At 44.1% G+C, this 24,911-nt stretch overlaps 1 protein-coding gene across 4 annotated transcripts in view; it reads right to left on the bottom strand.

Annotated features, from left to right (window-relative positions):
- Window positions 1-4,880: 4,880 nt before the first annotated feature.
- Window positions 4,881-24,911, bottom strand: part of LOC122233250 (spermatogenesis-associated protein 31D4-like) — a 51,505-nt gene continuing 31,474 nt past the window's right edge. For 2 of the 4 annotated variants that reach the window (XM_042965059.1, XM_042965058.1), the window contains exons 3-7: window positions 21,824-21,955; window positions 10,921-11,075; window positions 10,062-10,107; window positions 9,450-9,510; window positions 4,881-9,166 (exon numbers count right to left, since the gene is read on the bottom strand). In XM_042965059.1, coding sequence (XP_042820993.1) covers window positions 4,921-9,166; window positions 9,450-9,510; window positions 10,062-10,107; window positions 10,921-11,058 — 4,491 coding nt within the window. In that variant the 5' untranslated portion in view covers window positions 11,059-11,075; window positions 21,824-21,955 and the 3' untranslated portion in view covers window positions 4,881-4,920. Of the gene's footprint in view, window positions 9,167-9,449; window positions 9,511-9,741; window positions 10,108-10,920; window positions 11,076-11,278; window positions 11,293-21,823; window positions 21,956-24,911 lie in introns of those variants that run through there. The other 2 variants (XM_042965060.1, XM_042965061.1) reach the window with 2 other exon arrangements.

Here is a 24,911-nt window from a genome sequence, read left to right as displayed (position 1 = left end):
CTTAAGAATACACAGTGAAGGGGCGCCTGGGTGGCTCAGTTGTCTAATCGTCCAACTTCATCTCAGGTAGTGAACTCGCGGGCAGTGAATTCGAGTCCCATGTCGGGCTCTGTGCTGACAGCTCAGAGCCTGGAACCTGCTTTGTATTCTGTGTCTCCCTCTCTCCCTGCTCTTCCCCTACTTGCACACTCTTTCTCTCTCAGGACTAAATAAACGTTAAAATTAAAAAAAAACAAAAAGAATTACACAGTGAAATATTGAGGGCGAAAGTACATGATGCATGGAATATATTCTCAAACGTTCAAGAACATATGTATGTTTTTCACACATGTATCTGTGTGTTCGTGTGGAGAGAGAAGAGAAAGGAGGAAAGCAGACAGAAATTGTAAATAGTTCAAACTGTTAGTAGGTAAATCTGGGTAAAGGGTATATGGCTGTACCATCTATGCGACTTCTCCACAATTTATTTTCAAATATATATACTTTAAAAATGAATTTAACCCAACCTTTGAGATTTCTGGCTTTGATTCCAGAAGCTGCTGCCGCCACCATACCCAGACCCCAGAAGTGCGCAATGCCAACTTTAAAACAGTTGTCTCGAGCTCTGTCCCAGACGAGAACCCTGGGATGGTCTGCACATATGAAGCATGCTAACATTTCACCAAGGTGTTAACAAAATACTGGCAAAGAACAACCCCATTCAAAACCAAAAAAAGAAACAATATTTTAGAAATTATACACAATATAAAACAAACAAAAAGAACAAAACGTCATCATGTATACTACTTGCAACCCCTAACGTCTTTTTTATCTAGTGCTTCCAGGTTATTGTCTTCTGGGTTCTGCGGTGTGAATTGGTTTGCTAGCACCTCATTTGCTCTGCTAGTCAGTTACTGCTCCTCCACCAGATTCCCATCTTCCAAAAATGTGTTGACATCTTTTTCCTTACCCGCTCCCCTTTTTTGTCATCCGTAAGTACTTCTTTTCCACAGCTTTATTGAAATATATTTCACATACCATATAATTCACCCATTTGACGTGGATAAGTCCGTGATTTTCAGTATATGCACAGACATGTGCATCACAATTCTAAAACATTTCCATGACTTCAGAGAAAACCACCTGCAACCTTTTGCCTATCATTCCCCTGTCCCCTCAGCCCCCCTCCACCCCACCTCCAGGCCCCAGCTCTAGGCTGAATCTACTTTCTGTCTCCCGATTTCCCTATTCTGGACATTTCATGTGAATGGAATCATGTGTGGTCATTTCTGTCTGGCTTCTTTCACTGAACATGTTTTCAAGGTTCATCCATGTTGTGGCATGTATTGGTCTTTTTATTGCCAAAAAATACATCGTGTGGGTATGTCCTGTTTTATTTACCCATTTATCAGTTGATGCATGTTTGTGTTGTTTCCATCTGGTGACGTTATGAATAATATAGCTGTGAACATTTGTATACAAGTTTTTGTGTAGACCTCTGTTTTCAGTGCTCTCGAGTAGACACCTAGGAGTCATCTGCTGGGTTATATGATAACTGGATGTTTAACATTTTGAGCAACTGCCAGACTGTTTTCCAAAACAGCTGCAATAGTTTCCATTCCCACCAGCATCATATGGGGTTCTAAATTCTCCACAGTCCCACCAACACTTGGATTATCTTTTTGATTCTAGCCATCCTTGTGGGTGTGAAGTGCTGTGAAATACTGGTTTTGATTTGCATTTCCCTGATGGCTAATGGCATCGAGCAGTTTTTCATCTAATCTTTTACTTTTAATGGCCTTTGGGGAAAGAGAGGAGTGTTTGATCTACTGTGTTTAACTTGAAACACAATAGTTCGTTTTAAAAGTGGCGGGAAAAGTTTTTCTTCTAAATATTTGAAAACACATAGAGCAGTGTTGAGTCTTTATCAACATGTATAGTGTTCTTCTATACTTTTTGCATGTTATACTTACTGTGTGATGAAGGGACAGTGAGATCGTGCCCTGAATTTGCTCTGTAAGATTACTTCTCATGTGGAGGTGAGGAATTCACTCAAAGGGCTCCTCAGGGTTGACTGCAAGGCAGAGCAGAAGTGATTGCCAAAGTGCCTATAAGCTCAGTGCTTTTTTGTCACCAATGCTGCATACATCTATTGTGAATAAGTATGTTCCACAGGTGATAAATATCAAAGAAATGTGAGAGCTTTGGCATGGGCACATAGCATATGTCTTAGAGATGGATGGCGAGATGTTTATTTGTTTATGTTTGTTTATTTTGAGAGACAGAGAGAGAGAGAGAGCACGAGGGGGGAGAGCAGAGAGGGAGGGAGGAGGAGGAGCAGAGAGAATCCCAAGCAGGCTCCACACCAGCAACACAGTGTGTGAGGCTGATGTGAGGCTGGAACTCGTGAACCTGAGATTTTTACCTGATCCTAAACCAAGAGTCAGATGCTTAACCGACTGAGGAGCCCCTAGATGGGAAGATCTTACAAGGGGCTTTTGCACTTTAATCGTAATCACACCTGCCAGATGATAATGGTGCAACTTGGGTGAGGGGCGTGTGGGAAGTTCTATTGTTCTAGCTGCTCTTGTGCATGTTTAAACATTTCTGTAGTAAAAAAGCTGAAAAAAGTAAAAGAGGGAAAGGAGCAGGAGGAGACCTGGCAAGGGAGGCTCAGTCCCATCAAGACTAGAATACAGGGATCTCTCAATAAAGAGTATTTCCTTCGACACTGGGAAGGAAGGAAGAATGGGGAAATATTGTTGGAAGGTTTCGCTGTGTTGTGTTCTGATGAAGAGCTCCCATTTCATGGCTTTCTAGCTCCTCTGTGAACTGTGGTCCAGCACATCTGCGGGGAAAATGAAGAGGGCCTAAGTTGAGGAAAGTGAAGGAAATTTAAAATAGATCTGAGTAGAATTGGCAAGAGAACAGATGAAGGAAATAGTGACCTCGCTCCAATTCTTTTGTTTACATGTAAGCCTGGGATAAGTATTTGTGAGATGAATGAATGATTTGCAAGTAGTGCTGGGACTGAATTTCTTGTGCCATCAATAGACTCAATTGTGATATTTCCAATAGCGATCAGTAACTTGGAGAAAGGTATTTCTAGAAAAAGCAGAGAGACGAGAATTTGCCAGACAAGAAGGACTGAAGGGGATTGGATGGGGCCCATTTGTACTGGAGGTTTTTATTTAAAAATTTTTAATGTTTATTTATTTCGAGAGAGACACGGGGAGAACACAAGTGGGGGAGAGGCAGAGAAGGAGAGACAGAATCCCAAGCAGGTTCTGTGCAGAGCCTGTGCGAGATCATGACCTGAGCGAAGAGCAAGAGTCAGCCGCTAAAATGACTGAGCCACCCAGTCAACCCTGTTTTTTTAATTTTTTTTAATGGTTATTTTTCAGGAAGAGAGGGAGAAACACTGAGTGTGAGCTGACGAAGGGGCAGAGAGAGAGACGGAGACACAGAATCCCAAGCAGGCTCCAGGCTCTGGGCTGTTAGCACCGAGCCCCACGTGGGGCTGAAACTCACGGACCACGAGATCATGACCTGAGCCGAAGCTGGACGCTTACCCGACTGAGCCACCCAGGTGCCCCTGGAGCTTTTTAAATGTTGGTTACCTGATAGATGATCAGGAAGACAAGGCCTTGGAATATAGACAACAAGTAGAAAAATGAATGATGTGGAGTTGGTACCAGGGGGCATATAAGTCGGAAGGATAGGAGGAGGAGGTAAAAGGACAGAATGTCAGACTATAATATTCCTGATGGCAGAAGTATTCCCAGTATTAAGATCTACAGGGTGTCAGTAACTGCACCGGATGGGCAGTAAAGGACTCTAAAATGAGATTATGTAGAAACTGGGACACTGGGTTATTGGCTGATCTATCCACATAGATGTTACAACCTCCAGTACTTTCTCTTCATGTTGCCTGCCCTGGGCCCCATCTCACCTATTGTCTCTCTCGGGACCTCCACAGAATCAGACTCTGCATTCGTTCTGTGACCTTAATGTTCAGATACTGTAGGGTCAATGGCATGACCCTTGACCAGAAGGATACCACATTTGTATCTTCTTGTTCAAAGAGGGCGTCAATGGTTTTTTAACACTGAACATTCACTAGGACACTCACTCCATTTTTGAGTTCCAGCCTCATGTGGCATCGCCTTCCCTCCAGAATCCTATTGTAAGCGTGGGAGAGTCCTATTGTAAGGGTGGGTAGGTGTGCTGTCTTGGCCAAAAAAAAAAACCAAAAAACAAAAAACAGCATTCCATGGAAAAGCCCCCAATTATCTGTATGCTGGTGCACCGTGTAGAACTCACCTCTGGTTCATAAATTGCAGGTCTTCTGGAGGAGATCTACCTTGGCTCCACTAAGGCCATGAATATCAAAGGTGGTACCTCCATCGTAATGGGAGAACTGTCCACACTAAAGGCAAGATCTTGTATATTGCCATCAAGTGTGGAACTTTTGACATGGAAACCCCCATGTCAAGTTTAACATGACCCACACGACAGATGCTTAAGCAGCATGTATGCTGTTCCTCGACCCTACCCCAACCAGCCCAGACACTCCCATTCAGAGTTCACCCACCTGTGGGATCCTCTGGTAACTGGAAGCCACTGTAACACTAGCAGGCAAGAAGGAAACAGTGGCTTAATCATTATGTTCTGAAAACCATACCTGTCTTTGATCCTCCTCAGATAGAGAAGACTTACTCTAAAAGGTATAAAGCGTTCAAAGAGGGTAAAGGAGAGAGCTGCTAAGAGGCAGCAGAACAGAGCCCATCTCCTCAAATTTCATCAGAGAAGAAATGGGCTTGGACTACATGGTCCCCCAAGAGATCCCCCTCAACAGGGGGACTGGTCACCTTGAACCAACACAGTACACAGAACAGACATCACTGTTAGAGGAATGTTTATTGGGGAGAATCAAAGGGATTATTTTGTGGGATTCAGGCTGCGAAATTTCCCCCTCTCGAAATTCTGGACAAGGGTTTTCTGTCTAAATGATAGACACAGATCTCCAAATACCGTGCCTTTAGCACTGGTGAGAGTGGCTGGAGGCCCCTGGCCAGCTTGATGCCTGCAGGTGCAGTGTGGGTGGGGCACAGGCTCCCTGTGGGACACAGACAGGCGATGGTTCTGACACAGCAGCTGGCCCTTAAGTGCCACAGCTTCCTGGGGGTGTCTGCCCTTGTCCCTGATCTGTCTAATACTTGGAGAATGGCTGTGGCCCACAAAGACAGCTTGTTGGTGACAGGACTTGGTATTTCTCTCTTTACAGGAGGGAGCCCTGTAGCTGAGAGGAGGCCCCTGGGCAGGCTGTGCCTGGGCCTGCACTTGTGCTTCCTTCCGAGTTTTCCCAAACTTGGCTGAGGACAGAAGGGGCTGTTGAGGACAGGCGCTATCTGTAGCATGCCGGTGCCCCATCTTCTCTTCTAAGAACTTCCCACCATCTTTCCTGAGTTTCTGAGCTTCGGTCCTCCCAGTAAAGGCAGCTCTACCTTGAACCATGCCTCTGCTTTGCACACATGGCAGGATGCCCTTTTCCTGGGAGTTTTCTTGTCTTTTGCACTTTCTGCCAGGATTAAGCCATTGTAAAATAGCCTTCACTTTTTTTCTAAAAAGGCTTTCACGGGGAGGCTGACCTTTCTGTGATAGGGTGCGGGAGGATTGGCTCCCAGGCTTCTCCGCCAGTGCCACGTCCCGAGGAGGGCAACTCTTCCTTACAGGCTGGGATGTCCCCAACCCTGCATCCCCTCCACCAAACTCTTGTGCTTTGGAACACGGAGGGCTCACTGTCTCTGTAGCTGGTGGGAGATTCTTGTGCTGGTGCTTCCTTAAGACATGCTTAGGGACCCAAGTATCCTGCTGCTGTTCCGTGCTAATTCCTGTGTCCTGCACACGGACGTGAAGCACCTGGGAAGCTCCCATGTCCCCACTGGAGTCCTCCTGGTCATGAGTCAGGGAGGCCTTGGAAGTCGAGGGGGGCAGGTCGTTGTCTTTGCTCTGGGCCCACCTCTGCTGTCTTTGCTCCAATTTAAGCTTTAATTCCTTATACAGCCGTTCTGTTAAATTAGGATCCTGGGGAATTGATGTGTTTGCTGGGTGGCTTTTAATGGTCACAGTACGTTTGTCCTCATTTACATTCACATTTATCATTTGGGGGCTTCCTGGCTGGCTGGTTGTCAAGATATCTCTAGGTTTTGATTGACGCCCATCTGGCTCCTCAACCCTGAATGACTCCCTGGACACTTTGGGCACAGAAACAGGTTCTGGATTCACCACCATCTTGCCCTGTTGCATCTTGACTCTATCACTGGGATTTACGGTCTTATCCTTTGGCTCATGCCTGGTGCCAGCTTGCCTTGCGGGCTGCTTTGAGGGCCATCTGTTGGCTGGTACAGTCTGTGTCTGGCTTGCTTTGCCTATGCTGCTCTGTCTGATAGGTTGAAGAGTCTGTCTGCCATCCTTCATTTCCTGAACTTCCTCTGCAAGCCCATGGTTGATAGGATGCGGTGATTTTGCTGGGATTCCCTGTCCTTCCTTGCCCACAGTTGAGGTGGCAGGGAGAGAATGATCCAGGATGGGGGCTGAATTTGCTGTTCCCACTTTGTCTCCATGGAGAGATTTAGAGCTTCCTCTAAGGGACTTGAAGTCCCCAGATTTTGAGTTGGACCCAGAAATCAGGTTGGTTGAGCAGGCCAGGTTCGAATGGGATAAGGACTGGGATGGGGCCTCTTTCAATTTAAAGATAGCTATGGATTCAAGGTCCTTAGGGGGAAGGCCCTCTACCATTCTGTGATGGCATTGTTTAATATGGGACTCCGGCATCTGCTGTGCATTGGATTCAATGAAGGAAAGCTCCCGGGAGGTATTCAGGCAATATTCCCCACCCACTGATGGTGGCAGAACTCTCTGTTGTATTTCAGTGTGGGATTTCTCAGGATGAAGCAATGTCTGACTCATAGTATGCCATGAACTATGCACGGTCCCGGGGAGCTGACCCTCATTGATTTCCTCCAACTTTTTGCTCAGATGTATTCTGAGGACATTTTCAAGTTGCCTTTGGCCTAGTCTCTCCACAGATGCCCTTGATGCATTCTCGGGTGGGCTCATAAGTTCTTCCTCAGCATGATACCCCATATCCTTATCTGAAGAGCTCTCTGGGTCACTCAACAGATGATCTTTTGGCCCATTCTCTGGGTTGTTTCCCAGATCCTTCCCAAAGGGGTCCTCTAGCTGAAGCATTTCTGAGTCCCCCTCATGGAAGCTTTCAGGTTGGCTCAACCCAACATTTAGAGTGTTGCTACTCTGACTCTTAGAGGTCTGTTGGAGTCTACGATAGTGCCCCACCTCAGGTATGTTTGAAAAATTCTTCGGAGGCCTCATCAGTGATAGAGACTCATGGATCCTGCGGGGAAGGCCCCACCGGTGCTGGATGAGCCTCTTTCGGAGGTGATGCTCTAGTTTCTTACGAAGCTCATCACTGAGAGGAAACTGTCCAGGAAGGATAGAGACTGCACCATGGGCCTGGAAGGCCCGGCGGTTAGACAAGTTAGGAGCCGAAGGACAAAAGGCCTCATGGGATCTTTGAACCACAGCGGGTAAACCCCACAAACTTGCCTGTTGCTTCTGCAAAACATTCCATTCTAGGTCTTGAATTTCAGAGGGGATGAGAGACTCCAACTCATTCTGGGGTCTATGAAAACACACTCCACAGCTCTTAATCTGGGGTAGAGGACTAGATGGCAGGATTGGGAGTGGGGACTGAAGGTAGGTCTCAGGCTGGACTTGAGTGGGAGGTAGGGGCTGGGGTTGAGGCTGGGGTTGAGGCTGGATCTCAGGCAGGGCCTGAGGAAGTGGAGGGGGAAGTCCTGGGGATTCCTGGTCTGTGGAGGTAGAGATTCTATTGAAAATAAAGGTTGAGGAACAATCCTCTGAGACATGGGCAACAGGGGGCAAAGACTCAGTATCCAGAGTTGGGAGACCCCAGAAGAGCTGCAAAGGTGTTGGCTGTAAATGGACCTCTACCAAGGTTGTAGGATAGGGGGGCTGCTGATGCACATGTAGCTCCTTTGATTTGTCTTTGCTGTTCCAGAAAGGAAGGGAGGCTGCCAAGTCAGGCTGGGCAGCAACTGACTCTGACATTTTTCCCAAAGAATTTAGTGTGTAGTCTGGCCTGAGTTGTTTTGGAAAAGAACCCTTCTTTCCCTTCCATATCAAGAAATCACTCCTCTTTTGGACTTGTTTCTCCAGAAGTGCCAGGACTTCAGGGCTGAGGAAAGACAGGCTGCCAGGCTCTACAACGTAGGGCACAGGGTCTCCCCTGGAAGAAGCCTCAGAACGGAGGGCAAGAATCTCTTGGCTGAAATCACATTGAGCCAAGGTAGAAGGGAAGAAGTCTTTGGCATGAGTTTTGCACCAAGAGAAGTCTGAGACACACAAGCTTGCATGGTCAGTGCCTGTGGTTGTTGGGATATGAGTGGACAATCCAACAGGGCCATCTGGAGATGAGTTCTCCGGAACAGGCTTCAAGGTGATGGAAACTGATTTAGATTGAGCCACAGTTAAAGTGCTGTCTGGTGGTGGTGAAGCAGACAGGGTTGGTGGTGCATGATGACAAGCACAGGTCTCAGTGGGATTCTTTGTCTGGGACAACTCCGATAAGGAGTTGACATCTTGGGAAACGGGGGAGTCAAGAGAGAAGATGGTATTTAGAGACAATTTGGCCTCTGGTTGAACAACAGGGTCCACTGTCTGAGCATCACATGGTGGGAGAGGGGAAACGGCAAGGGGTTGGGGTGGGAAATGGTCCTCAGGGAAATCAGATTCCAAGGGAGGACAAGGCTGTGGTGGCCAAGAGTGATCCGGTGGTGAGAGTGGAACATAGTCAGCCAAGGGGGTCATTGGGTTAGGTGGGAAGGTGGAGGCAAGTGGCAGGGAAGGCTCAGGCAGAGAAGCTGATATTAGGTCTCCTGGAGGGTCTGCTGAGAAGGCAGGGGATGAAGTGAACAATGAGTCAGTCACAGGAGCTGTGGACCCCAAGGGAGTAGCATCTTCGAGGGCCTCTGGGTACAGCATCCGATTGATCTCAGCAGTTGTGTTATTACACACCTCACAGAAGGGGTCTGGACATAACAGTTGACGAAAGTGGATTGTATCACGTTGCCGGCCTAGGGGGCTGCAGGAGACAGGAGGTACAAAGCTGCAGCCAGGGCCAGAACAAGGGAAGGAGCCCCTGCTGACCTGCCAAGGGAGGGGCCACCTGAAGCCTGCTGCTCCTTCACAATGCCCCACATTTATGACTTCATAATACACTCAGTAACCTTCACCCCAGGGCCCTCATTCACGTACCCATTCCTATGGCTACCCCCCTCCCATGACTGGCAGGTTGCACTGAATTCATACAATTGCATAAATCATGCTCTAGGAGGGATCAGGATAGAAGGGGAAAGAGTAGTCACCTCCTTATATTACACATCAGCGTCCTTATCTCTTCCTCTTCTCTCTGAAGGCATTTCCAACCTGGGAAACCAGGAGAGTGGGTTATATGTAGTGAAGGTGGAAACACAGGTATTATACAGGAGTCCCTTTGTGACACACCCTTGCGATATTAGATTCTGGATGCCCCAATAATCGGTAGATGAGGTCAAATGGTCAATGATGTGACACATGGTATAGCATTAAAGTATTTCATTTACATTACATCATGTGATGCTCAAACCACCTCTGTGAAGCACAGAAGTCAGTGCTTACCTCAGGGAGGAATCCTGAGTATCCGTGACGTCACAGGTCTTGCACAAAATCAGGAGACAGAAGTTCTGACTCCTGACATCTCACACGGCCACCACTGGGCAACAACCATTGATTGCCCAGGTCCACCATGGCTCCACACTCAGGGCTGGGCAGAGCAAGGAATCTAAGGGCCTCCAGTTCTGAGTGTTCTGAGGCCTCCATTTTCAGGGGGGCACTGTGTCTAGTAGCTGACATCCTCAGAAATCATGGAACTGGAACCTCATGGAAAGGACAGGAAGGGTCACCCTTGGAGAGCTCATGTGGAACAAGCAGAACCTTACCTTTCAGTGTACCGCCTTTCCTCCTCCTCTTGGCTCTGCCCTGACGCTAGAATGAAAATCAAAGAATGAGGAGCTTGGGACTCATCTCTCACTCTGCTCTCAGAAATGGAGACATTCTTGGGGTGCCTGGGTGGCTCAGACAGTTAAGTGTTTGACACTTGATTTCGGCTCAGGTCATGATCTCTGTTCACTGGTCTCCAGTGAATTCAAGGTCCCCATCTGTGCTGTCAGAACAGAGACTGCTTGGGATTCTCTCTCTCCCTCTCTCTGCTCCTCCTGGGGCCACCCTCTGTGTGTGTGTGTGTGTGTGTGTGTGTGTGTGTGCGCGCGCGTGCGCACGTGCGCATGTGTATACTTTCTAACTTAAGGAAAAAAAACAGAAACTGAGGACCAACAGTCACATCAGTGCTCCATCAGGTAGGACCCTGTATCCTGGGACAGAGCTTGGACCCTAGTCTCTGCTCAGTGTGTCTCAGAGGCTTAGCACTCTTCTCCTGATCAGCCCAACATGAAGGCTCGGTCGAGTGAAATCTTACATGAGAACGTGACCCATGATCAAGTGCTGGGGAACCTTGTTCTCTTACACACATCCCATACTCTCTAAACCCAAACTAAGACTACAGAATCCTTATGTTTGGGATTTTGTCCAAGACCCGCCACCACAGCCAGATAAGTACTAAACCTTAGTACTTTCTTAACCCTTAGCCCTGCCAGATCTCTCTTCCTAGAGGAGTGAATGTCTCTTCTTTTAGACTTCCCATTTTAGTTGTGTCTAATCCTACCAAACTCATTTTAAAATTTGGGACTAGAAGTAGAAACAATACGAATGTCTGTTCAGGACTCCCCCAGGATTCCTTACCTTTTGGATGGGTTTGGTGTTCCCAGTTGGAAATGGAATCCCCATCAGGTAGCACAGGAACAGAAGAAGCAACCCCAACCCATACAAGAAGGTGAAGTTGGGGTCAGTCTCGAAGCATGTTGAGCCAAAGCACAACATGGTTCAGTAGCACTATTCTGAAATGAGAGAATCACAAAGCTGCCTATAGGTAACTGAATCGCAAGGCTGCCTATAGGTAACTGAGCTGCGAGTGTGCCGATGCCTGACTATATAACTCTCCAGGCTTACATCACAGAGCACTGAAAAGTCACAAAAGGTTTCTGAGGGTTGGTGGAGGGGACAATTGGAGAGGGTGTGCCCCAAGCCCCTCCCCACCTACCAGCCCAGAAGGTCCCTCCACCTCTCCTCCTGCAGGTCCCTCTGCCCTACCCTGCCATCCTGTTTTCCTACCTCATCTTTTCATCATATTGACGAGGGAGCATGAGGCTGGCTGAGGGGCCAAGCACAAGCTAGCACACAATCCCCTACCTGCCAAGTGTGGACAATGTGTGATAATCCTTAGATAACTCCAGGCTACTCAAAACCAAGAAAGGACAAAAACAAATGGCTGAACTGATAGTCTCCACCAGTTCACCAGAAAAAGGCAATCCTGTCAACAGCCTATTGTCCAGGAACCCCCTACTGTCTTAATGTTAATGCTTTGCCTGAGGGAAAAACAACCTTATCCTGACTATAGCCAGGCCTCCAATTTTCTGAGTCTTTAGACTATGAAAATCCCTTTAGGAACTCTCTCTTGACTTTGTCTCCCCCTACTCCATAAAAGTATCCCCCAACACTTACAGTCCAGCTTTCTGCCCATGGGTCCTGTCCCTGTGCTTCAATAAAACCACCTTTTTGTACCAAAGACATCTTCAAGAATTCTTTCTTGGCCATCAGCTCCAGACCGTCCCCCCACCGTGGTCACCTCAAAACTTCATCATTTGGTCCCCAGCATGGCACGTTGAGTCTTTTCATTGGGACTCTGAGACGGTGCAAATTCAGTGAGTATACTCTCTCTTTTCTTCCTTTACTCTTATTTCAGGGGCTTTTCAAGAAATATGGTCTTATTGGAACACTTTCATATCAATTTCTCAGGCTGCAATTCTCTAACCCATGGCTACTCTACAGGGAGAAGAAAGCCTGCCTTTTGGCTGGAAGTTAGTACCCTGGCTAGAATGGTAATAAGACCCAGAAACTTGATGCCCTCTCTTTATTCTTGTCCTTTATACAAAGTTGTCTGTCTTGGGCATGGGACAGCCACCTAAATAACCAGGACAGCTGCCAATCTTAAGACTCTCATGTGAGGTTTCCTCCTCATTGGTCTAATGTGATCCCCTCCACATCTCTGGTCTAGCTGCTTCAGGCTGGGAGACCTCCACTGGGAGCCAGCCAAATCAGTACCTGATTGAATTAAAACCCAGTCAGGGACCGTTTTCTATGGAGTTGGCTATAAAGGCTATGTGTGTTGGAATGTCACTTAGATCATGATGGATTCCTATCTTTACTGTTTTCAGTCAATATCCTCTACTAACTACTTAAAATACAAAATGGGGTAGCTCTCCCCCACCCCGTAAATTTTCTCGTGTTTTTCATGGGCTAAAAATCTTAGGTTTTTCGAGAAACTAAAGCATGGCCTCCACAACATGCTCATCACAGACTAGGTAATCAAGGCATGGCCATCAGGGCATATTCTTCAAGGCATGGCCTTTTAGGGCACTGCTTTCAAGATACATTATTTTGGTCCCTGCAACAGGCACCTGTCTGTAATCTAGAATGCAATGGGGAAGCAGTGGGATGGTAGCATTCCCCCTTCAGGAGTCCTTGGTTGGCTGATTGGTGGTCATAGCAACTTCAAGAAACACCTCCGGTCACTTTGACACCAGGAACCTTTGACATATCCTGCACAAGGGATGCCACCTGGGTGATGGGGGTCATTCTCAGGGATAATGTACCTTCTCTTTCTTTTCTACTTTTCTCCTAAAGAGAAGCATAGGAGCTTCTTCTTCCGTCCCCAAGGAATCTCCCTTCAGATGCCTTTTGGCCCTCTGGAAACTGTGATATCATGACCTGAGCTGAAGTGGGACATTTAACCAACTGAGCCACCCAGGCGCCCCAAAGATCCTTCAAAATTTAAAGGAATTGATGGTACACCTGTTTTTTGGGGTTTTCTTGTTGTTGTTGACAGCACTGAAATTACCTCCACTGATATTTTAGTAGGGGAGGTTCACAGCTAACATCAAATACAGATAATTTGCCAATGTCTATGCTAACATCAATTATAAATCATTTGCCAACACTTAAGCATTTTACTTGCAGCAACCTCAAAATCACCCTATGATGCAAGCAGTTTTCACAATCACCCGTGATGTAAGCAGGACAGGTATCTACTGCCCCTTTTATCAAAGAACAAAACTGAAGCTAAGAGAGGGTAAATGACTTCTCAAGATCACCTAGCTAGAAAATAGCAGAGCCCTGACAATGAAATCCCCAATGTTCTCAACACCTCTCTTTTAAACATTAAGTGACTTCTTAAAATAAAGAGTCACCCTAGTCCTACAATTAAAGCAGTTGTGTGGCTACAAATATTTACTTTGTGTATTAAATGCTAGAAGAAAATTTTTGTTGTTATTCTATCATCCCCTTAGGTACTTTTTCCTTTTCATTCGTGGCACCAAAGTCTTTATAGGTTTCTTCTATTGCCCTCTGAGAACCTGCTTTCAAGAACTAGATTATGTACAACTCTCAGGAAGTCATAAATGAATAACAAAACTTAACATGCCATACATCTCACAGAGTTTACATACATCTAACCCTTAAGCCTTAATATAAAGCTCTCACAGGAGCAGTTCAGGCAGCCATCCCGAGGTAGCAGAGATGGCTTTTGGTAGAGTGAGGTGTTCTCACATGTCAGCTGGGACATCTTCCCAGCTGACCTGTGTCACCACATAGAAGTCTGGTTCATACTGTGCTAGGTTAGATTGTGTCCAAGAAGCAGTATTTTCCAAAAGCTCTAGGACAGTGATATGCTTGTATTTGAAGACATTCCATATAGATAAGTAAGGAGAAGTCATTGGTTTATGATTCTCATATGTTTGGGGCACCAGGTGGCTCAGTCTGTTAAGCATCTGACTTCGGCTTAGGTCATGATCTCGTGGTTCATGGGTTCAAGCCCCAAATCAGGCTCTGTGCTGACAGCTCAGAGCCTGGGGACTGTGTCTCCAGGATTCTGTGTTGCCCTCTCTCTCTGTCTCTCCCCTGTTCATGCTCGCTCTCTCTTTCTCTCTCTCTCAAAAAACAAACATTAAAAACGTTTTCAAATGTTTTTATTTATTTTTGAGAGTGAGACAGAGAGACAGATGGTGAGCAGGGGAGGGGCAGAGAGAGAGGGACACAGAATCCGATTCAGGCTCCAGGCTCCGAGCTACCACCACAGAGCCTGATGTGGGGGTTGAACCCATGAACCTTGAGATCACGACCTGAGCCGAAGTCGGACGCTCAACCGACTGAGCCACCCAGGTGCCCCACATTAAAAAAGATTTAAAAAATGATTCTCATATGTTTTCCATTTCCTAGGACCAGTCCCCAGTGCTCTCTCTTTCCCATCCTCATAACTGTCCCTGGGATGAGCCACATGGGGAACGGCTATTTTCAGGATTCCAAAAAGCCTATAGAACAGAGTCTCGGGCAAAATCTGTTTAAACTGCATTTAAGATACTAACTGGCTATAAAATGTCTCTCGTTCCATCACACACCAAACTTTTATTGAACTCTACAGTGTAGTATTTCTAGTAGAAATATCAACAAAATATGGTATCGCCTCAACGCTTGGGCAGGTCATAGTTTAGTGAGTCCTGTAAATGGCTACGAAAAGTGATATAAACAGTAAAGGAAGTAGGAAAAAGAACATAATGAAAACGCAGAAATCAGAGTAATCAGTTCTTCTCCCAGGAAGGAGAAGAGAGAAGGCCAGAGAAATTTTTACAACAGGTGCCAACTGAGCTGAGCCTTGTGAGGTATTCGGGACTTCTTCTTCCTCTTCTTTCTTCTGTTTCCTCCTCCTCTTTTTCTTTCTGTAGAGCAGTTTTAGAGCAGTTTTATAAGTTCACAGCAAAATTGGGCAGAAAGTACAGAGTTCCCATATGCCCCTCTTCCTCCCTACCACACACACACAGCCTCCCCCCACTATCAACGCCCAGAAACAGCATGGGGCAGTTATTACAATCAGTGGACCTACACTGACACATCACTATCACTCAAAGTCATACTTTACATTAGCGTTCACTCTTGGTGTTGGACGTTCTATGGGCTTGAACATGTGTGATGACATGTGTCCTCCACTGTAGTGTCACACAGAGTAGTTGCACTGCCCTAAAATCCTCTGTGCTCTGCCTATTCATCCCATCTTGCCCCCTTATCCCTGGCACCCACTGATTTTTTACTGTCTTCAGAGTTGTTTTTTTTCCAGACTTTCATATCGTATGATTATACATAAGGTGTGTGGCCTTTTCAGATTGGCTTCTTCCACTTAGTAATAAGCATTTAAGGATCTTCCATGTGTTTTCAAGACTTAGTGGCTTATGCCCTTTTAGCGTTGGATAATATCCACTGTCTGGAGAAACCAGAGTTGATTTATCCACTCACCTATGGAAGGACACCTTGGCTGCTTCCCAGGTTTGGCAAGTGTGAATAAAGCTCCTATAATCTTTTGTTTTAGACCACTTTATTGAGACTTAATTCACATACCCTACAATTCACCCACTAAAAGTGTACAATTCAGTGGCTTTTAGTGTATTCACAGTGTTGTGCATTCAGTCACCACAGTCAACTTTAGAACTTTTTCATTATTCAAAAAAGAAGCTTTTCCCCGTAGGTTTCATGCATCCTTCAGTCTTCTCATTCCTCCTGCCCCACTAGGTTACCACTGATGTATTTTGTCTGTTGCAATTTGACAGAATATTTGAACCTAGTAATTTAAATCTCAGGTTTGTATTTTGTTTGTCTTGTTTTGTGTCTCATTTTTTCAGTGATTCATTTACATTGTATTTTATGAAAGTATCAGCCCACAGTAGACGGAGGAGCAGGGGAGGAAGCAAACTGGTCCTCCACCACAGAAAGTTTGAGAAACTGTGGTCTAATGAACATACTCCACTGTGAAGCCTGGTAGTGAGTCAGCATTCTGGAAGCACACAGGGAGACTTTGGAGAGATCTTTCCCTCATGCCATGAGAGGGGGCAAAAATAAAAATTTCCACTCTAATCATGGGACTTAATTTGGAAAGGGATGGATACTTACCTCAGCTCTCACTGATTTTCTCATGCCTTCTTCCTTGTTGACCTGCCCTTATACAGAGTCTCTGGTAAGAATTTACACTGCATAACCTCTGGATACAGCCATATTAATAGGCTAGCCATTACATGCACATTCACCTAGACTCCACATTGGAATCTCTTTTCTTTTTTTTTTATTTTTTTTGAGAGTAGAGAGACAGAGTGCAAGTGAGGGAGGTGCAGAGAAAGGGAGACACAGAACCTGAAGCAGGCTCCAGGTTCTGTGCTGTGGGGCTCTAACCCACGAACCACGAGATCATGACCCCAGTCCAAGTTGGACGCTGAACTGACTGAACCACCCAGGAGCCCCAAGACCAAATCAAAATTAGACTTGTTTTACAAGCAAAATAGTCTTCATTTGGCTATCTCTGGAAATGAGGGTTGAGAGAGAAAAAAAAAGTTTCAATGACATACCTTTATTGATGTGAATTCTAGTTCTGATTGCTTTAAATAGTAGCCTAAACTAGGCAACTTGAGGTAAACTTCAGAGAAATGGTGACAATAGCACAGATATGCCAATCTTTGTGCCTGTTATTCTGTGCAGATAGTAACAAGACACCATGGGCATATGATTACTTAAGTGACTGGAAAATGGGATGGATTCCTGCACCAATTGTACATAAAAGACTTTTCTCACTGTAGACCTATCAATAGATAAAACTATAGTGCTTTATTAAATTATTCATTTGAGGCCTGGGTAATTTATAAATCTCTAAACCAATATGCCAACCATGTCCTCCCTAAACCTGATCTGACAGTTACTAGAACTGACAAGACCCGGTTTATTTAAAAGGCAGACAGGCAGACAGAAAGGCTGACAGGAAGGAAGGAAGGAAGGAAGGAAGGAAAGGAAGGAAGGAAGGGGGAAAGGGAAGTAGGGAGGGAGGAAGGAAGGAAGAAAGAGAAAAAGAAAGAGAAAGAAAGAAAGAAAAGGAAAGAGAAAAAGAAAGAAAGAAAGAAAGAAAGAAAGAAAGAAAGAAAGAAAGAAAAAAAGAAAGAAAGAAAAAGAAAGAAAAAGGGGATTAAATTCCAAAATGGAAGGGCACCACTACAACAGGGAAACAGGATAAAATGGCAGAGAGGGAAGGGTTAGGACCTGAGGTCCCTAGATGGGGAAAAACACATATTTGGGAACAATGCTGCAAGTGTTTGACTACAGCAAACCCCCTCGGGCATAAGGTCCCTCTTAAGAATGAAAGAGACACACCTACTCCCCCTCAGGTTCCCGTCAGGAATTTGACAATCAAAATACCTAGCTAAACCATAAAACTTACGTCATACAGGGGACAGTATAACCAGCCTGACTCCTCACACAATGGAGTTGAGCCAGTCAGGAATGGACAACCCAGCACCTACAGCTGTCCAGTCAATAATGGTAGAACCTGAGAAGGAATGAGGGAGAAGGGAAGGGGGTGCTAACCAGACCCTTATAAAACAAAGATCTTTGCCTATAGTCTGCGGGCATTCACTTTTGAATGTCCCCTCGCTATAAAGAGACTTTTCCTACTATTCTTATTTTCTAAACTTATACTCTAATAAACTTGTGCCTGCTACACATTTTGTGTCCACCTCTTCATTCTTTGAAGCGGCAAGACAACGAATCCCGGGTACTGTGGTAAAAAAAACCCTGCAACCTTACTATGGGGGCTCGTCTGGGATATCAACATCTTCTATCTGTAAGGAAAGAGCAGGCAGCACCCCCTCTTTTCTTTATCTCCTCAACGAAACTCTTAAGCCACCTAATGGGCACCCTTCATCCAGTTAACAGCGAACAGCGAGGCTGCCATTCTCAAGTCTCTGGTGACAGGATCCTTGGTCTCCTCCCATCTGATCCCCCAATGTAGTTGGGAACATTGGCATCATGCAATCCCAATTTCCTTTTGAGGAAAACCTCAATCGGAGGCCGAACAGGAACTGATGAATCCTGGCCAAGGCTACTCTTTAGTGGATGCCTGAAGGCTGTCGGCAGAACCTGATCCCTGACCTCCAGTTTGGGTATCGGTGGAAATCTCCTCTTTCTGTCTTGGCCAGCCTCTCCCTTTGGGAAATGGGTGGAAAAGCCCAGGACTTATCCCTGGGGTATCCTCCTAGGAGTGACCTGGGTGACTTCCAAGGGGTCCTACTCACAGGTTTCCCAACTACAGTGGAAGGTGGCCCTCTACTTGCTTCCATTTCTGACAGTTTGACATGGCTCACCTCCCAGGTCCCCATTTTTGTAAACCTTTCATTTTCAAGCATCTCTTGTAGAGTACAGAGAAGGACTTGGGCGCACCTTCCTCCTGCTCCTGATGCCCACGGTGGGGATGGGAGAGAAGACATTTGGCAGGCTCCCACAAAATGCAGATGATAATTAGAACCAACTGTCTCTTGTTAGGCTACCTCAGGACCGGGACTTTAAGAAATATTCCCAAGCAGCTGCCAAAGTCCCTTTGCTTCAGGAACTTCCCTATCTTCTCTGGCCTGACATGGACTCCCCATTTCCACTTGGTGGTGGAAAAAAAAAAAAAAAAATTGCACCTGCTCATCTGTTCAAGCTGACAGATTTTAGGACTGGGAGACCACTTTCTCTACCCTCTGGGCTTTTGTCTGCCTCTGGGCTTCTTGGCAGAACCTCACCTTCCCCTTCCTCCTGTTTCTGCATCACCTTGGGTGCAGCCTACAAACTGGTTCCTATACTATCCTCCGACCCTCAGGTACCACTGGCTCCCAACTACTCCCACCCTCAGGTCAAGGAGCAAAGAGCTCCCCACTTGGACCTCCCACTTCAGATTCCCCACCAGTGTCCCAGGAAAATAATGGAAAATGGGGAACAAATTGATTAACGTTTAAATGAACACAGATGGAATATATTCGGGTTTCAACTAATACAACTTTTGGTTATATAAGATATACATGTCTATAGAGTTATCAGTATTAAAAAATAAAACTTGTCTACTTAGGTCTACTGAAGGTCAAATAAGCTTCTCTTGTCTCTATTGCAATTTGTCAGCAAGAAAGATGACTTAAAATAATAATTAGGTCCGTCTAAAAGTTGCCATGTGTAATTGTTAAGTGAGCTTTCAGGGTCTTTGAGAACCTGAAACGTTAATGTTTGGCTTGGACGATAAACTAGATTAAATGAATTGGATATTTAGTCCTTTTCTAATCAGATGGAATGCTGAAGCATTCCTTACAAAACATAGGTTTGACCTTTTGACTAATGCAGAAAACTAAGGGTATTTGGATATGGATATTTGGATAACATGCTCTGTGCTTAATTGATTCATAAGTTTGGCATAAAAGGAATTCTGATGTCACTGACAGTTCACAATTGGTTACTCAATTAGTTTTCACTGGAGACTAAGGTTTCTAAGCATTAGAATTCTTCTAAATGCAGTCAATACTGATGGAAATATGGAAAGCAACTAAATATGCAAAAAAATTAGGAGATGTGTAAGAAAAATATAAGAATGGAAAGACATTTTTCCTGAAGGTTAAAGAATGTATTTCATCCTAAATGAGACTGGTTATATTCTTCAGTATCTTGGATACCCTTACCTTTTAAGAAACCACTCATCCAGTAATATCCTGCACTCTTAATGGTTGACCCTAGCTCACCTTTCCTCTCTTAACATTTAATATCTACATAATTCTAGTGATTTATCTAGTCTATTGATGTTGAATCCCACCTAAAAGTCACAGGAGGCTGAAAACTCACAAAGAAGAGATAGGCAACCTCCAAAAACAAACATCTCTATTTCAAGGGAAAGGCCATACTACCAGACTGACAGTTCCTTGATAACTACACCTTACAGTGACGGGAAGAGACAACCAGGAAGATGCTACAAAACACCATAATGACAGAACAGATTTTCCCTCTAATTTATGAGGGCCAAGTCAAAATGTGTCATTTTGAGTTAGGTTGAAAACATACGGCTTCATGTGCAAGGGTTCAGTCGGGAATCATGAAATCAACAAACCAACCGTGAGATTCTTAACCTAGATAAGCCTTTGTCTCCTTATAAATTGCTTATAAAGATCCCAAAGGAATCCAAGTTCCTATAAATGGGGCCCTGGCAAGAACAACGTAGGCAAACCTTGTTTTATTATACTTCTCCGATACCGCGTTTTTTACAAATTGAAAGTTTGTGGCAACCCTGCATTGAGCAAGTCTATCAATGCCAGTTTGCCAACAGCATTTGCTCATTTCATGGCTCTGTGGCATTTGGTTAATTTTCATAATATGGCAAACTTTTCCATTATTATTGTATTTATTCTGGTGATCTGTGTGATCAGTTACCTTTTGATATTACTATTAGAATCGCATTTAGGGCACCACAAGCTCTACCCATAGGAGATGGCAAAACTGTATGTGTTTTGACTTCACCAACCAGCCATGCCATGTGTCTCTCCCTTTCTTCAGGACTCTCTATTTCTTGAGACACAACAATATTGACATTGGGCCAGTCCATAACCCTACAATGTTCAATACTGTTCAAGTGAACATTAACCCTCTCAGTGTTCAAGTGAAGGGAAGAGCCATGTCACTCACCTTACATCAAAGGTTAGAAATGATTAAGCCTTGTGAGACAGAGATGTTGATAGCCTAAAAAGACTCAGCCTCTTGTGCCAGTTAGCCAAGTTGTGAAGGCAAAAGAAAAGTTCCTGAAGAAATGAGAAGTGCTACTCCAGTGAGTACAGAAATGGTAAACACACACACACACACACACACACACACACACACACACAAAACCCCACCAGCCTTGTTGCTGATATGAAGAAAGTTTAAGTGGCCTGGATAGAAAATCAAACCAGCCACAACATTCCTTTAAGCCAAAGCCTAATCCAGGAAAAGGCCCTAACTCTCTTCAATGCTATGAAGGCTGATAGGGGTGAGGAAGCTGCCAAAGAAAAGTCTGAAGCTAGCAGAGGTTGATTTATGAGATTTAAAGAGAGAAACCATCTGCATAAAATAAAAGTGCAAGGTAGAGCAGCAAGTACTGATGTAGAAGCTGCAAAAAGTTATCCACAAGATCTAGCCAACTAATTAATGATGGTGGCTACACTAAACAACAGATTTGTAATATAGACAAAACAGCCTCTATTGGAAGAAGATGCCATCGAGGACTTTCATAGCTAGAGAGGAGAAGTCAATGCCTAGCTTTGGAGATACTAATTTGAAGACAATGTTGACTCACCATTCTGATGATCCCAGGGCCCTTAAGAATTATGTTAAGTGTACTCTGCCTATTCTCTATATTACTCATTATTTTAAGCCCACTGCTGAGACCTGCTCAGAAAAAAAAGATTTTTTACAAAATATTAGCGTTCATTGACAATGTACCTGGTCACACAGGACCAATGTATCTGGTATTCCATCACTCCAATGGATATCTTGACAAGACTAATGTTCCCATGCCTGCCAAGACATCATTCTATAGCCCGTGAATCAAGGAGCAATTTCAACTTTCAACTCTTACTATTTAAGAAATACAGTTCATAATGCTATGGCTGCCACTGACTGGGATTCCTCTGATGGATCTGGGAAAGTAAATTGAAAATTTCTGGAAAGGACTCACCACTCTGGATGTCCCTAAGATCATTCATGGTTGATAGGAAGAAGTCAAAATATCAACAGGAACAGGAATTTAGAAGAAGTTGTTCCAATCCTCATGACTTTGAGGGGTTCATGACTTCATTGGAAGAAGTACCTGTGGGTGTGTTAGAAAGAACAAGGGAACCAGATTTATAAGTGGAGCCTGAAGATGTGACTGAACTGCTGCAATCTCATGATAAAACTGTAACAGCTAAGTTGTTTTTTGAGATGGAATCTACTCCTGGTGAAGATGCTATGCAGATTGTTGAAATGAAAACAAAACATTTAGAATATTATATAAATTTAGTTGATAAAGAAGTGGCAGAGTTTGATAAGATTGACTCCAATTCTTAAAGAAGTTCTAGTGTAGATAAAAAGCTATCAAACAGCATTCATGAAAGAAAGACAATTGATGCAGCAAAGTTCATCGTTGCCTTATTTTAAGAGATTGCCACAGACACCCCAACCCTTAGCAACCAGTACCCTGTTCAGTCAGCAGCCATCAACATCAGGTGAGACCCTCCACCAGCAAAAAGATTGTGATTCGTTGAAAACTCAGATGACAGTTAGCATTTTTTACCAATTCAAGTACGTTTAATTAAGGTACATACATTGCTCTTTTAACAGACTATAGTATAGTGCAAAGATAACTTTTATATGCACTGGGAAATGAAAAAAATTTATGTCTCATTTTACTCCAATACTCACTTTTTTGCGGTAGTCCAGAACTGGGCCCACAATATCTTTGAAGTATGCCTATACCTCCCATTTAATCCACAGAGATAAGTTGACAAGATAATTCCCTATCTAGCAGAGACCTAACAATGTAATTATCAAGAAGTCAGGGCTAAACAGTGGTCTATATTAAAGAGGGGAGATTTGATTCTCGTTCTGGATCCCTTTAGCTATCCCTGTCTATTTTGCAGGTGGCAGATCAAGAGAAATCCTTCTCACATATGGAAAAACTGAAGCACACAATTAAATTTCATACAATTTAAGATTTAACAGGTATCAGAATATCAGTTATCCTATACATTTAGACAACTCATTTAATTTGTGACAGTAAGTTTTTATGTTTTTAAGTTTATTTATTTATTTATTTTGAGACAGACAGAAACAGCCCAAATAGGGGAGGGGCAGAGAGAGAAGGAGAGAGAAAGAATCCCAAGCAGGCTCTGCATTGCCAGCACAGAGCCTGATGCAGGGCTTGAACCCACCAAGCCGCGAGATCATGACCTGAGCTAAAACCAACAGTTAGGCACTTAACCAAATGAGCTACCCAGGTGCCCCAACAATGAATTTTTTTTAATAAGAATTGTTCATATATACAGAAAAACAAGTGTTAATGTTGTTCCTTCTGAGATTTTGAAAAAATTATTTAATTTACTAAAAAATGGAATGCCCTAATGTTTTAAGGCAAACACTCTTCCTTGGCTCCCAAATGTTTTCAGAAATAACTTTTTCCTTGTTAATTTACAAATCTTGGCTGCATTTCCTGCTCATTTCAAACATGTGTTATATATGAAATGATGAGGGAGCATAAGGCAAGCTGACATGCCACAACCTATCCCACCGCCCCCACCCCCCCGCCCTACAGGTGGAATATGTGTGGTATTCCTCAAGCACTCCTGACTGCCCAAGAACAAAGGAAGGGACAAAAAACAAATGGTTTAACTAATCGAGTCTGTATCAGTTTACAAATATTTTAGCAATATTACAAGAAATAGGCAATCTTATCAATAGTCTAATCTCTAGGAACTCCCTACTATCTTAATTATAATGCTTTGCTTGAGGGAAAAACAACCTAGGTTTGACAATAGCTAGGCCTCCAGTAATCTGTAAATCCTCTTTAGCATATGGGAATGGCTTTAAGAAACTTCCTCTTGACTTTACTTCTCTCAACTCCACAGTGTATAATCCATCTCTCTTCACAACCCTAGTGCAGCTCTTTCTGCCCACGGGTCCTGTTCCCATGCTTTATTAAAATCACTTTTTGCACCAAAGACATCTTCAAGAATTCTTTCTTGGCCATCATCTCCAAACCCCACCATTGCTCCAAAAACCCAACATGAAATAAGTTATTTTTCCGAGCCTAATTTTGGCAGGAGGGCATTTCGGAACTGGCATAGAAAGATCTGGGGACAAACAAATAGGACAGCTTGAATCTGCCACAACTTCATAACATTTTCTCTTTTTCATCTATCTCCCGGTCCACAAAGGCAAAGGCAACAACGAGGGGTAAGTGGTCTGTAATAAAAATTTCAACATGAGGTAAAACACACCTTGAAGTTGTATATCTGACCCTGTAAATTGCTTTCCAAAAGGAATCGCTTCTAGATAGTAATAACTTTTTTTTAGGATAGAGGATGTAAAGTGAAATTAAGACCATGATAACCATTGTAATCCAATTCCAATATTATCACTCTAGTTCCCTGAGATTTATAGTCAAATGAAATAAATGGGTAAAGCAATGTGAAATAATTCTTCTTAACCTTCCAAAGTTTCACTGTACTGATAACATTTGGAAAACACCAGACATTTCCAAGTATATAAAATCTATTTTCTTCAGATCCTCTAACACTGATTTTGTGAAGAAGTACTTAGTACTCAATAGATAAAGAGACTACGATTGTATCACAGCTTTCTAGATCAGTACTTGAGGACCAAGACATACACTAAGTCACAAATGTTTTTTTCCCAATGAACATTCAAATTTATCATATAGGTAAATAGGAAGAACAGTTTGTAACATAAAAAGAAACCCAGTCTGGAGGCACGAAACAGGGTCCTAATCCCAATTCCATCCGTTTCGAAAATAGCGGATTGAATCCGTGGCCATGATTATTCACCCCTCCCTGTATCTATAACCTTTCAGTTGTTACTTTGCAGTTCATCAATAGCTAGAGTCTATTCTCTCAACCTTTGTGACTTGTGAAAGGAAGTGATATTTTGACAGTTCCAAACCTAAGCCTCCAAAGATATAGTACATTTTCTGCGCTTGCTCTCCACACCCCTTTCACCACAAGAACATGCCTGGGCTAGCCTACTGGAGAATGGCACACATGGAACGG

The sequence above is a fragment of the Panthera tigris genome, chromosome D4 (genome assembly GCF_018350195.1).
Source record: "Panthera tigris isolate Pti1 chromosome D4, P.tigris_Pti1_mat1.1, whole genome shotgun sequence".
Taxonomy (NCBI): Eukaryota; Metazoa; Chordata; class Mammalia; order Carnivora; family Felidae; genus Panthera; species Panthera tigris.
The sequence above is the reverse complement of the archived record's forward strand: the minus strand, read 5'-3'. Positions and strand labels throughout refer to the sequence as shown.